General features: G+C 32.2%; 1 protein-coding gene across 4 annotated transcripts in view; it reads left to right on the top strand.

Annotated features, from left to right (window-relative positions):
- The window catches only part of smog (G-protein coupled receptor 158 smog), a 148,708-nt gene that overhangs the window by 108,976 nt on the left and 24,240 nt on the right, over nt 1–15,492 (top strand). For all 4 annotated transcript variants that reach the window (XM_088181306.1, XM_088181304.1, XM_088181305.1 and 1 more), the window contains exon 9: nt 887–1,078. In XM_088181306.1, the coding sequence (XP_088037432.1) occupies nt 887–1,078 (192 nt within the window). The remainder of the gene's footprint in view (nt 1–886; nt 1,079–15,492) is intronic.

Here is a 15,492-nt window from a genome sequence, read left to right as displayed (position 1 = left end):
GGTGTAATCGAAAATGAGACATTTTAAAGTTTCGGCCGTGATAGAACTGCCATGATCATTGTCAATTTGTATTCAATTCTTTCACTTTAACATTGCTATTAAGTGCAATCCGTTACAATACAATAAACACAGTGAATGTCAACAAGTAAATAATGCGACACTAGACTAAAATAAATAAGTGACAAATATTTTATTAATTTAAAGCCATATATACTGCTTACAAATAATATATAATACATATATATTTGTACACAATTTATTTAAATTATTCATCTGTAAGATTAGAAAAATCTAGGAAAACATATTCTGTGAAGACCAATCACAATTAAAATTATATATATATAGTAATAACTAATTTCAATCTATTAGACACAATATAAACTTAAAGAACACTGGGTTCCATATATAATTGGAACCCAGGTCTTTCAGGTCTAGTTTAGCCCAAAAATCTAGTATTGTTATTAGTCAGGCCTAGAAGCTAGTATTGCTATCATTTGTAAAATAAACATATAGTGAAAACGTAGGCGAAAAAATAAAAAAGGTCGGGCGACGCTGGTGTTCCGTAAAATGCGAATGTAATGGTTGATTGTAAAGCAATTACTTATATTTGTATTTTTTACTTAATCTGGCAGCCCTGATTCAGTGCTGTCCACGTGATTAACGACACCATTTCTTTTCCGATCGCTTGAATATCGATCGCGCGATTAATGTCCGAAATGAAAATGTGAGGCGACGACATCTTGTTACTTTCGGCGACATGATTGATGCGCCCCACAGCGAGTTTTTGGTCATTTTTCAAACACAATAAAAAAAACAACACGTCATTCGCAAACAAGAGAGGGAAATTTATTCCAGGCGTATAACAACTTATTGTATATTTTTTCAGGTTGTGGTTAGATTTTTCGAGCCTTCGGTGGAGCAGTGCCTGGTGGAGCCGTGGTTTCGAGAGCTGGGATTTGTGGTTTGCTACGGAGCCATTATACTCAAGTTGTACAGACACCTGATAGAATTTAGGACGAGAAAGGCGCATCGGTGGGTCGTAAAAGATGTGGACTTGCTCAAATATCTACTGGCCATGGTAAGTGATAACGATTTTTATAATAAAAATGTTGTTTTTTTATATATATGTTTTATAATAATGGCTTCTAGTACTTCAATACCGGTATTGAATAAATGAAAATACCGGTATTTTAAAACAATTAGCTAAAAATGATAACTATTTATTATGACAATAATATTTATCTTGAGCTTCGACTTTAATAAATTAATTTTCTAGTCAACCATATTATGCACTGTAGACAATGTGCTGTATTAAGCGCAATATTTTTTTATGTACAGTAGGATATTGAGAGCTTTAATAAAAGTCTTTGAAGCTGGAGCCAATATCTTTCGATTGTAAAATTCAGGTCGTTGAATCTATACCGACTTTCAATAAGCTTTTGAGAAAGTTAGTGATGAGTTATTTAGTTTCTTTACAAATTTAGTTTCTCGAACAGTCTTATTGGCTTGTTTTAAGTAGTTGCCATCAGTATGTTAGCTATGATAATCGTCGCTCTGATTCGTTCATTCTGGAGTATCACAAGAATTTTATGTGGATCCTCTACTATGATTGTTCTTCATTGACGATATACATACTCAGAATATTCATTATATGCTGATTACCTGAAAGCGTTATAGATGGGGGTAATTCAGTCAACTTGGCCAGCTTCGAGCGCTACTAAACATTGTCGGCAAACGAACCAAAGTCAAAGAAACCAAAGTTGGAGCTGCTCTTTCGAGCGCGAGCAATGAGATACTTCTCCTTTCGCTCTCTCGCTTATTTAGTAATGACGCAAACTGAGATAGAACGAGTAGCTCAGTTCAATTTCAGTATGCGCGTAGGCGTCCTATGGTTACCACGCATGTCGAGCGCTGCATCGTGGTCACGTGGTTAAGTTATACTACCACATGCTTATCGGGGACTTCAACAGACTCTTACTGACATCTTTGAATATTTTAGGGCACCAAAAAGGATTAATTATATTTTTGATAGTATATTCTTCTAACAGATATCGTTATTATATTTTTTTTCATATAAAATTAAATAATTGAAAAATAATTAGTGGTACTTGATTTTGTTAAAAAAAATCGTTTCGAATATCCTTATGTATTTTCCTAGATCGGTTTATATAAATGTCACACCATAACGAATTCTTATTTAGAATCGATGGCGACAAATTCTAGCATTTATGGAATTTTGCAAAAGCCGACAAAGATTTTGCGTAAATTGAACATTTACGACCCAATAGTTTTCATTGATATTGTATTAGTGAGTGCCCACACAAAATTTTATAATAATTAATAGCGTAATTTTAATAATATGACAATTTAAAAATTGTGATTTTTTGGCACATTTTTCGATCGCGCGCAAATATGCCAGCTGTACATGACAGCAGCCGCCGTGCGTACGTCATTCACGATCGCCGTCCGGACGACTACCTTGGCCGATTTCAGTTGAACTTCGGTTCGCACAACTTCCAGAGAGTGTAGTTCAAGCATTACAGTTTTAGTCAAAAGTGTTTTAAGCATAAATAATTACGTCGATGACGTATAAGTAACGTTTGTGCATGAATGGTGATTTTGACTTTGTTATGCGGAGCGCGCGTCACTTAATTTTTTTTTTGACGAAAAACTTTCTAAAGCGATTCGCTATTTTGTAGCGTTCTTAAATATGACTCCATTGTCTGATATTCAACTTAAGCAAAGCACATATTGTCGTTGGAAAGAATTGAAAAAAAAACAATAAAAATACACCTCCGTATTTGTATCCTAGTGTCTTTTTGCAAGGATTGTTTTGATATAATTCATTGCATTTCCGGCGTAGCGTCTAATCATTGAATCAATTTTTGAAGTTGCTAAGGGGCAGTATTGACAATCACCGACTTTCGATTGAAATTTCTAGAGTGCCCCCGGAGAGTCGCGATCGCGTCCCTTATTCTAGACTGATTGAAAATGCTTCTCTTGACCAAGCCGTTCAGCATCTCAACAAGCTTGCCAAGCACAATGATGTTTTTAGTAATAGCTATAAAGAGCTAGAAAAATATATGTATGTGGGATGGTGCATATGGATTTTATGTGTGCACCATATTTTTTTTTAAAATTTTATGTCCTTTATATAATAGTCATAATGACTCATTACGGTCATGCTTAAAATAAATTTATATAAATTATTTCATTTAGTGTGTAAGAGTGTAAATTGTTGGCAATTTCGTTCAGTACAATAATAGCAGTTAGTTTTTTTTTGCAAATATGTTTCGATTGTGAGAGTAATAATTGGAAAGCTTAACATAGTTATTACTTGCAGGTTTATTTTATTATTTATTACATTGACATAGAAGTCGGTGTACTGGATCACGTATTGGTCAACTATTTCGGTAGTATGAAACGTTTCACTGGTCAGAGTATGTGGAAAGCACGTTGTGAAAAAAAAAATTTTTAGAACATTTACATTTTTTTGCTCAGATCAAACCACAATATGTAAATTTATCTGCAAATAATGAATGATTGTCAAAATGGGTGTAAAAGTTTGTGGTTAAAAATAAATCGTGATCATCAAGAAATTCAGATCAATGAAAAAAATACACAATTATAATATATACTGGATGTCTAAAAAATATTCCTCACTTAGTTTTGGATCTGTGAATTTGCGTTTATATTTTATTAAAATAATAATAATAAACAATAATTTCATTCCTTGATAAATTATTTTTAATATTTTTAACTTTAACCATCAGCTCTTTTCCAGATATACGTATAGCAGAAATCCTTGCTTGTTTATAACATTTTTTAAGGATTTTCCATGATTGTCCTATCAAAGCAGTATAAGCAATTCGGCCCAAGGGTTACGAAGGCATTCAGTAATTATGCCGTTGTTAAGTAGTAGATAAAATTGCGGGTGTTTGCTATTAGGCAGGGCAGTTACATGTGTAAGTAATTTGGCGCCGGTGTGCGATTTGGGCTCGCCTTTGGGATTTGAAGGTTTCGCTGGGGTACGAAGGCTTATTTATATCAAAGGGTAATCTGATCCGTCATCAAACAAAACAGCGAGGATTTATGGGGGGTTGAGTTTAATGGTGTCGTAAAACCTCTTCGTTCTTTCGCCGTCGCGGGAATTATTAATTCACGCTCGGTGCAAAAAAACACACATACACACACACATTTTATGCTCTCCACGTGACCGGGTCCAGATTTCAGGCGTAATGTATTGAATTCCAGATTTACGACCGAATTCGCATTATTACATAAGTAATGAAGCTTTAAAATTATTAACTCGTTGCGCGAATGCTAAAAATAAGCTTTAAATTATTTTTTTGGACGCGATGCTAAAAAAATAAAGCTGACGTATTATACATTACGTTCATAAAAAATATTATAAAATATGTACACATAAAAAAGCATTTTGTATCTAGTAGACTTGTGTGATAAATCTATATTTTAATATTACGTGCTATGTAATTTGTTTTGCCATGATGCTGCGTCACATGACACATGGTCAAGTGGTATTGAGTGATTTACGATGTGAGCAAGTGTTACATATTTTGTGTTTATTCTTCGGGGGAGCTAGTACGAATGGGAGAGAAGACAAACTGAGAGACAATCATGTTATTGTTTAGCTCCATTTCCGATTCACAGCTTTAGTGAAAGCTTAAGTTTGTAGGAACTGTCCGATTTTTACAAAAAATATATAACAATGCTTTTGAATATTTTTAGGACTGTCATAAAGCATAAATGCTGTGGTTATTAAATATGTCTTTTATACAATTATAAGCTGTTTTTAAAAATGTTTTACTAAGCTTTCTAAATGTCACTTCCAAAATTTTTTTTAAATTTATTGCAATTTGCATTTTTTTTTATATATTTTACTGTAAGTCATTTAGATTATTTGCTAAATATAAATGATGTATACATGAAATATTACTGCACATTAACTAGTTTTAAACGTACCTAATTCATTGGGTTCTTAAATTAACGAGAATAGCTAAAACAAATCCTAAGATCTTCGCAGCTTTCTTGCCTATGTTTTCTATAAAACTCATTGAATCTCTAATGAGCTTGAAATAAAACAATTATGTCTATACATTGAAGCTCGTTATTATACATTTTGTGTTACGACCATTCGCTGATTCGAATTACTCAATTTACTTATTTAAGCAATTTGTTTGCTATGGTTATATATCTTAATTTGAGTAACTCTCTATAGAACCACTGGGTAAAAACTTTGGGCATTCTTTTTTATGATGTGTATTTTTATTCATAAATTATTTTTAAATCAATCAAAAGTTTATAAACAGTTTGTAAACAGAAGAAGTACTGCGTCACGTAATCTTTAAGTCATCTCAAATGTTGGGTTGAATTCTTGGGATTCGGGTATCTATTTTCTTGTGTTTCTAATGCTTGCACTACACTCTCTGGAAGTTGTCTAAACCAAAGTTCAACTAAATTCGGACAAGGTCGCCGACTTCCAAGTAGCGGCCACACTGCCACAAATTTCATATACCGTCCGGACGGCGGGCGTGAATGACGTACGCACGGCGGCTGCTGTCATGTACAGCTGCCATATTTGTGCGCGATCGAAAAATGTGCCAAATAATCGCAATTTTTAAATTGTCACAGTATTAAAATTACGCTACTGATAATTATCAAAGTTTGTGTGGGCACCCACCAATACAATATCAGTGAAAACTTTTCGGTCGTAAATATTAAATTTACGCAAAATCTTTGTCGGCTTTTGCAAAATGCCGTAAGGTATAAAAATGATAATTCATCTGTGACTATCCTAGAATTTGTTGCCATCGATTCTAAATAAGAATTCGTTATGGTGTGACATTTATATAAACCGATCTAGGAAAATACATAAGGATATTCGAAACATTTTTTTAACAAAATCAAGTTTGACTAATTATTTTTTAATTATTTAATTTTATATGAAAAAAAATATAATTACGATATCTGCTAGAAGAATATACTATCAAAAATATAATTAATCCCTTTTGGTGCCCTAAAATATTCAAAGATGTCAGTAAGAGTCTGTTGAAGTGCCCGATAAGCATGTGGTATTATAACTTGACCACGTGACCACGATGCAGCGCTCGTCATGCGTGGTAACCATAGGACGCCTACGTGCATATTGAAATTAAATGGAGCTACTCGTTCTATTTCAGTTTGCAAAAAACCATATCATTATCTCTCTCACTCTCGTCACTTAGAAGTAACCCCGAAGTTACCCACTATATTCTCCGTCCTTGGCTAACCTTGGCCAACTTCCAGGGAGTGTAGTCAGGCATAATAATCATGTCAGTTCTATTGAAGGGGGGCGGGGAAAGGGGACAAATTTTTAGGACTCGTTCTCCTTGAAGGGCCTGACTCTGGAAAAAATACAAAAAGTAAATGTCGATGAAACTCAATTTGAGAGTTGCGAAACGTCCATTTTCTGTTCAAATCCAAATGTTTTAAAAATATTTATAGTTTTATTAGTTCAAGCTCAAAATATAAACAAAGCCAACTCATCTCTTAGAGGAAAATAAGCGGAAGAATAAATACAGACAGACATCTCACATATAGCTCCATAGTTTGTCTGCATTTCGATATTACATTATGTTTTAAAAATATGCTAGCTATCCTTACCGATATTACTATGGACTTTTATTATAACAAGGCTGATCAAAGTATATTCAAACCGAATTTTGGTCAATAGGAGAGCGCAAAAACAATTATCACTTCTCAGAAGGCAAAAATTCACGTCAAAAGCAAAAAAATCGTTTCGGTGCCGTCGCAGTGGGAACGCTCGGTAACGAGCGTTCCCACTGCGACGGCGCCGACACGATTTTATTGCTTTTGACGTGGATTTTTGACTACTGAGAAGGGATAATTGTTTTTTGCGCTCTTCTATTGGGCAAAATTTGGTTTAGATGTGCTTTATTCAATTCTCACTCATAATATTATTATAAAAAGTTAATGCTGGCTTGAATTTGTGATTTTATTTACTTCATCTTAAAAGATGTCTTTTCACATGGGTGCTGCCAAATACAAATACTATGCTACAAGCATAGGTTCATATTTGATTATATTCATCACCTGAAAAATAATGAAGTAGAGAATTTAGTATTTTGGAATTTGTCTTTTAGAATCTCATTATTTCCAATTATGGGCAAAGTATTTTTTTCCAATTGTGCAGTAGAAGCAGTTTAATAAATATCTAGATGTATTCTGATTTTATATAGAAAATCAAAAAACTCTAAAATTGGTTACATAATTAAACTATTTTTACCTATCCTTTTTTTGTACAAAATATTTGTTATTTAGTAATGTAAATTTGTTATCATTAACAAGTTAGAAACTAGGTGAAGCAAAAAAAATCTTTCAATATCATTTTACTTGCTATTAAATTGCCTATTGATGTTACTTACAATGTACTTATTAATCAACACTTCTAGAAACAGTTATCATGGAAAGCATAATAGATTGAAATATGACCGCAACAACCATATTACTTCACAATCGGAAATGTCTTTATTTTAATTGGCAATATATGTGCTAATTTAATTTTTTTTTATTTTGGCGAAAAAAATTCGTTGTGATAAAAAATAAATAATTTTTTTTAGCTTTTCTGAAAGATATGAATATCATGTCAAGTGCTAAATCTGCTATTAACGATGTATATTAAATTATTTCAATACAGACATCATCATTGCACAATAAACATAATCCTTTTTATGCAATTCGATAACAAAATAATTTACACACTACTCTGTTTTAAAAGCACTATTAAAGTCCATGTTGCGACCTCTCTCCTTTGGAGATGGCCGTCTTTTCTTCTCGAAGGACCATCGTCTCTCGACGGAATTAAACGCCTCGAACTATTGAAATGCTTTATTATCAGAGTTTACATCCTCAGAATCCTTGCTGACGCACGACCACACGCCGTGACAGCCGAAGCGCCTTCAGGTAATTTTCATACAGAAAAACCACGCACGGCCATAACACACTTTTATTCGGCCATGCATAAATATATGTAAAAATTGTCGGAACAGTCCACTATTTTTTTCATTCTCGCTTTGACAATGACCATACGAATATTTTTTTGTGCTTTGAAACGTTTAATGAATAGCGTGATTACGTCTATGGGATAAAAATAAATCATTTAGAATTATGAGCTTCAAATTTTATAGCTCCATGGTTTAATCACCGTTAAGGTATTATTAAAATTTAATGCTGTTTTTCTGACATACGTATGCATATTAGATGAACCTATCCATGTTATGTTAAAAGGCACATCTTAACTTTTTATCCAACCCAGTTTTTTCCGTCATATATGACCCAATAAATTATTTTTTTATCATACACACGACGGAAACGACAATATAAATAACAACATCCCTCGCCTAGTAAGCAGGAAAATAATACCGATTCGCGGCCCATTCGGTACAACTGACCCAAAAAAAAAATAAAAAAATAAAAAATAGAGCGACTATACATAATAATGATATGATTTGGCAAGAGATTTTTTCTTTTCCTTGTATTAGGAGTATCTTAAATTTCTATAAGTATATGCCGCAAACAAAGTATCAATAAACTCTCTATACAAAGTTTTCTGTTAAATTCTTTTTATCTGCCAGTCTATATAATAATATTAGTTGCTATATTCGTAACTTGTTCTTTTTTTAATCAATTTTTGTCCAGTTGATTTACGGTTTTATTAAATAATTATTATAATGGCACTAATTAAGCTTATTTGATTTACAGTTATATTTCACCGTTTTAGTGAATATTTATTTATTAAAATAAAACTACTAACCTTAGAGGTTAGTTTGTGCTGAGGTGATCCATCTGGATTTTGGCAAGAACTGCCTAAATAATTTAAAGCTATATTTGCATTGCGTAAAATAGACGTGCTGCAACCGGCATCATCTCTACACTAAAATAAACTAAATTGACTTTCACATTTATATTGTGTTTTATATGTGTGTATGTTCATTTAAAACTTGTTTAAAATATAAACAATTAGTTATTTTAGCTAAATAAATAAATATTAAATAAATTTATAAACACACTTACGTTATGAAAAAAAATATTTAAATAAAATATTGTATGTTTTTACTATTTATTGAACGGAATAGCGTCGTTCGTGACGTCTCAGACTAATAACTCAAATGTTACGGGTTCAAGCCCCAGCAGCAGCATTTGAATTTTTATTTAAAAAAAATGTGCTATTATTAAAAAAAACGTGACGTCCATTGGCTATAAATTATATTACACATTCTAATTTATAACTATTAATATAAATGTCACCGATTCCCAGACTTTTTGTCTGGTGGGTAATACTTACTTGTAGGTATTTATTATATTCGATTGACTTACTCAGTTGGTACAGATTTACCCCGTTGTAACGCATTGGGCTTACGCCTGTCAGGTTACAACGGAAGATTTATTAAAATAAATAAATGCATATACTATTATCTTAATATAAGTTATGTTGTTATTTAGAACAGAACGTTCTTCCCATCAGTAAGATACATGTTAGCTGCTAAAAATTCGATAAATATGCTATGGATTTTACTGACACATTGCGTTGTCAAGGCCTTCGTCGGTATGTTTTGCCAGTATACCGCGATACTCCAGGGTAGCCAAATAAATGAGCTCCCACAATAATATAATTCAAATATTTTATTTGTTTTTAATGAGAAAATAATGAGAACCACAACTTAAGTACCGCATATAACATTATATAAATATTTAGATTAACCTCTATTTATAATTATAAACTTTTTGCAATGATATTGGTATTTGCGTTTCAAAACTATATTAAATTTATATTATATAGATATTATTATTATATACATATTAGTAAATTCTCCGAGTCGTTTTTAAGATCGTGGTGAACTCATGTGAATTTTTCACATGAGTCACAGTAAAAAGCAGGCATTTAAAGATCGTTTTGGGAAATCTGCTGTTGCTACGCTTAGTGCGTTTTTGATTGAACTCTTTCATATTTTAAATTGCTTGGGTACCTTTTCGGCACTACATTCCGTTGATTTTGGCACAGACTCTTGGTTTTGTTTTAGTTTAGTTCATGTTTTTTACGCAAGTGATTTGAAATTGTTAATGGATACGGTTTAATGAACGTTTGTTTGGATATTCTCAAAACATCATCATTTCCTGATCTATGGAAATGCACAAAAGTCACCCCTATTCATAAAAAAGGTGACAAATTATATATAAAGAATTATAGACCAGTCGCAGTGTTGTCAGCTCCTGCTAAATTATTTGAAATAATTATTCATAAATATCTCTATAATCACTTTCGGCAAGTTTTGTTAGACCAACAGCACGGGTTTCATTCTGCCCGTTCCACTGTTACTAACCTTCTGTCGCTCACCAAAATGGTGACAACTTCTCTCGATGCGGGAATTCAAGTAGACGTCATGTATACAGATTTTGAGAAAGCCTTTGACAAAGTTTGTCATAGCTTATTATTAAAAAAATTGTCGAACCTCGGTTGCTCAGATAATTTAACTGGGTTATTCTCGAGCTATTTAAGCAATCGTAGACAGTTTCTAACCTATGGTGGATGATTGTCAAAAGAATATTTTACCCATTCGGGGGTTCCTCAAGGATCCAATCTGGGACCTCTGCTTTTTGTGTTATTTATTAATGACATAAATACAGCATTTAAAAATTTCAGTTTTCTTCTGTACGCAGATGATTTAAAATTATATAAATGCATTTGATCTGTTGTGGACTCTTTCTCTCTACAAAGTGATTTAGACTCTCTGTGGAGATGGGCTTCCATTAACCGTCTGCCCTTTAGTGTCGGAAAATGCCATACTGTGTCATTTTATCGATCCCGTTCGCCATCAGCTTATTTCTACCATCTCGGTGGTAACATTTTGACTAGAGAAACTTCCACTAAAGATCTCGGAATCACTTTCGAGAGCAAATGGAGGTTCTCTCTACACATACACGACGTTTGTGATAAATCTTCCAAGATGCTCGGCTTTGTTATGAGGAATGCCTTTCACTTTGACGATCCGTCAGTTATTCGCATCCTCTATGACACCTTAGTTCGTAGCATTCTTGAATCGGGATCTATAATTTGGAATCCTTGAATAGCCAAATATTCCCTTTTAGTGGAAAAAATTCAAAAAAGGTATTTAAGATACCTTTACAAAAGGACATTTGGTTATTATCTGTACTTATATCCCAGCGCCTTTCTTTTAGGAGCGTTGGGATATGATTCGCTGAGTTCTCGCAGAAAGCTGTATGTCGCCAAGCATTTTTCAAATTATTAAAAGGTGCTGTCGACAATCCAGCTATTCTCGAGGAATTCCAGTTTTGAGTTCCGGAACATTTTCGAGAATCACGATCGAGGCCTCTTTTGATGGCCGTTAGGGCTAGGACAACCGCACTTGCCGACTCGCCTATAGCTGTGGCCATCCGGCTCCTTAATACGCTGGCATTACATATTGATTTATTTAATGTTAGCTACGAGGATCTGATCCAGTTTGTATTATTTAATTTTAATATTTTATAATTTTTTGTTATAAGTATTGTTATATTTATGTATATATACAATTTTTATGTTTTATAAATTTAAAATTTGTTTTCGAGCATCGTGGCGCATTGGGGTAACCTGTTAGGCCATGATGGTCTTAATTTCATCTAAAAAATAAAATAATAATAATAATAAAATAAAATATGTAAAATTGTTCACGCTGACGATAAAAATCTTTGCTTCACATAAAATATGATAGATGCTATCATTTATTTAACGAGACTCTTTCGTTGCAACGATTATGGATGATCCTGACAGATTCAAAATGATTACACATCCAGTTCACATGATTGACAGGCAACAAAAAAAAATTTCAAAGCGCAAAGTAAAAGTGCGATGGTTAGCGTTTACTAATTGAGTGACCTCAATTAGCATTTGCTACATGCTAACTAAAAAAATCCGACGTTAATAAAAATTATCGCTATAATTCCCGATTAATTGGCAAGATTAACGCCAGCAACGTGGATGTTTACGAGTCGATAAATTTTAACGTAACCATACAAATGTACGGCAATAAAAATAATTACACCCAGTTGCGCCGTTTTCCCAAAAACATTCGCCGCCGCTGCGGTATTCGGTGTTTACACGTTGTACTAAAAATATTGGATATATTCCCACCGGGACTCGATCGTCCTGGCGACACATAATCCAGAGCCTGCCTTTGGAATCAGAATTAGGTCATAAGCCACCTAATAAACGTTGCGTCGGGACTCCGAAAAGAACCACTCGGACTTTCTATCTGCCAAATCAGATGGGGAATGAATCAATTTGGATAAACGTCGTCACAGAACGACAAAGTGCTATCTCACGTTTATTTTAATGACGACTTAAAACGTTTCAGTAATCTAAACTAAACTTCACTTTGCTACTTGTTTTTTTAATAAATGTAAAGCATATATTTATTATGATTTAAAACTATACATGTTGGTAGAGGTGCTAAATTGAGGTGGATAGAGACAAACTAAAAAATATACATATTCAATAGTAGTAATATAATGTCTTATATGTAAATTTTTAAAGAGGGTTCATAATCTAAGCTGCAAAGATTTAATTAATAAATTTCTGATTAGTCATGGAATTTTGCTTGTTTCTGCCTGGTTCAACGTACTTTTATTGCCAATTTCGAAAAGATCGGTTTCAGTCAGTCAGTTATTAATTTAATAGTTTGATGTTTTCTATTATTGATAAACATAAGATTGCATCTGTACAAAATGCTTTTTTTAGAAAGATCGAATCACATTTAAAAGTCATTTTTTTTAAGTCAGCATTTTTTATATGGAACCTTGTCGTTCTGGGTCGACAATTTTTTCCGCTTCTCTCTTAAAAGTAAGTCTGAATCGAAAACCGATAAACTCGAACAGCCGTATTCAAATTAGGAGGGAAGACCCATGGGACCGCGGCGACAAAGGAAAGACGCGTAAAGGAGAATCTCCTTTTAGGAGCAATCTCGCTGAATATGTATCGTCGTCGACGGAAGAAGGGTTCAAGGAGAAGGAGGTGTGTAGGCACCGGATTTAGCATCTTGTCGCGAAACTTTGGGATAATAAGGACAAATTGGTCTTGGTGTAATTGAATTATTTTTTGCGCTCGGATAGGGCCAGAGTTCGTTTTGCTCTTCCTCCTCCCGTGACGCAGCATAATGTAATCACATTATGGACCCTTTGTAAGGCCCTTTCGGCAGACCAAGCCAAAATGCATCGAAAATACGAAAATAAATAGTAAATGTCAAGCAAAAGAATTTGCCCGAAGGATAAAATAATTCGATTTATTTAAAAGCATTATTAATAACTTTACTGTTTCATATCCAAATAAGCACAGTATAAAAAATATAATCAGGAATCTATAATTATGTATTTTTTTATAAGAATTCAAACTATAAAAAAAATTTTTATTGAATGATTTTTTAAATGAATCAGGTGTCAGTGTCGGGCGTCAGTGTCAAATGCTTAGTAGTCGCTTAACAGATCATCGAGTTAGTAGTTTCCGGAAGGGTAGAGTTGAGAGGGAGTGAGGCAGTAACTTAATACGTTTCGTTAATATATTATTAGTAATCTTATTTGGGCATTTGCACCTTTCTCCGTTACACTGCAATGTTTTTTGTTAATAAGTTACTAAGTTATGTTTAATACGTGAGCTCATGAAAAAAAACAAGTGGCTTTGACAAATGGTGTACAGGTTTATTTAGACCAATTTAGCAGTATGACAAATCTTCGCCCTTTCAGGTACGTTCTTATTATCCATTTTGAGTGTATTTATACCGGGTATTATATAGAACAAATAAATCAAGACTATAGTGTTTTTCTGACAGTGACATAAAATTACCCATACGTTTGAATAATGACAATTATATTGCTTAGGAGTGACTAACTGTATACAAACGTTGTACATTATGCTTATTGTTATTGGTTTGCAAGAATGGTTTTGTATACGTCTCTATTTATATTTCCGAAATTCTGTGGCGATTCCTATTTCTGGGTAGTTCTTTTGACACAAAATTATGTAGAATCCTTTACGGTAAAAATATTAAATAATATTTTTATAAAATATAACTGTAATAATCTAATTAAAAAATAAATATTAAATAATAATAACAACTTACATATGATATAAATTAATCTATTTCATTATTGTAATAAAAATGAGTATTTTGTCAAGATTGTCATTATATAAACTATGTCAATTAAAGACACTTTTACTTACGATAACAGATTATTTTTTTGATTTGCTTTTTGTAACCCTTAAAGAGGCAGTTAGCCAGTTGATTTACATTTTATTTTTCGCTTATGATCTGTTTATATGATAATTTCAATAACTTACATTTATATATTTTTCAGTGAATTGGTTAGCTTTGGATAGCATTATACGAATTCGTTCTGCTTTTTTTGATCTTAATTTACTCCTAAATATGCACGATATTTTTATAAGTATTTTATATGATATGCATATGGTATATGTAGTGTATTTTGAAAGCAAAAAATAAATAAATAAATAATCAGTAAGTTTGATGATGTACGCTCTGTTCCATTAAAACTTTATATAATTAAAATAAAAATACTGGAAAGCAATGGTCGAACTTTCCCTGTGGATTAAATATACTCCAAGAGCAACTTTTCTACGGGAGTGTAAAAAATACATTTTTTTGACATATTTTTTATAGACTTTATTCATAGCAGTAAACTATTATATACATAAAATAAAAAGTATTGTTTTTTTGTATATATATGTATATTTTATAACTATGAATTTTCCACGACCTTAATGTGTAAATAAATGGTTTTCGTAACATTTGATAGAGTTAACTATCAAATCTTTGCATTTAAGTCAAACAATATTGGACTTTATTTATACAAATGGTTAAAATCGCTATTTTTAGAAACTATTGACTAATTATTTCCTTGAGGGTTTTACTAATAATTTTTATTATAAATTGTATTTTTTAATAATTAACTGAATAACTACAAAGTAAACAATTGCTCGCTGATTATTAAAAAAAATGTGTATATATTTTTAATTGAATAGTAATTGTAAGGGATAAATAATGACCTAATTTATAAATTAAGATAAAATTTTTGATACTGGTTCAAATATACATCTGTTAAAATCATTAAATTTGCCTTTTAAATATTTTTGAACAATCAATAAATGTTACATTAAAATCTTTAAAGTTGGATCATTTTTTTTAACTAATAAATTCGCAACAGTGCGTTAGTATAATATTTTTTAAATTAATCCAATTAGGTTTGTCCAGTTAAATATTCAGATATACATCTGTTAAAATCACTAAATTTGCCTTTTCAATATTTTTGAACAATCTAAAAATGTTGCAGGAAAATCTTTAAAGATAGATAGTCTTTTTTTTAACTAATAAATTCTCAACAGTGCGTAAGTTTAATATTTTTTAA

Source organism: Plectrocnemia conspersa, unplaced genomic scaffold (genome assembly GCF_051122295.1).
Source record: "Plectrocnemia conspersa isolate PC_06_02 unplaced genomic scaffold, ASM5112229v1 ptg000002l, whole genome shotgun sequence".
Classification (NCBI taxonomy): Eukaryota; Metazoa; Arthropoda; class Insecta; order Trichoptera; family Polycentropodidae; genus Plectrocnemia; species Plectrocnemia conspersa.
This window is presented reverse-complemented; position numbering and strand designations above follow the sequence as displayed.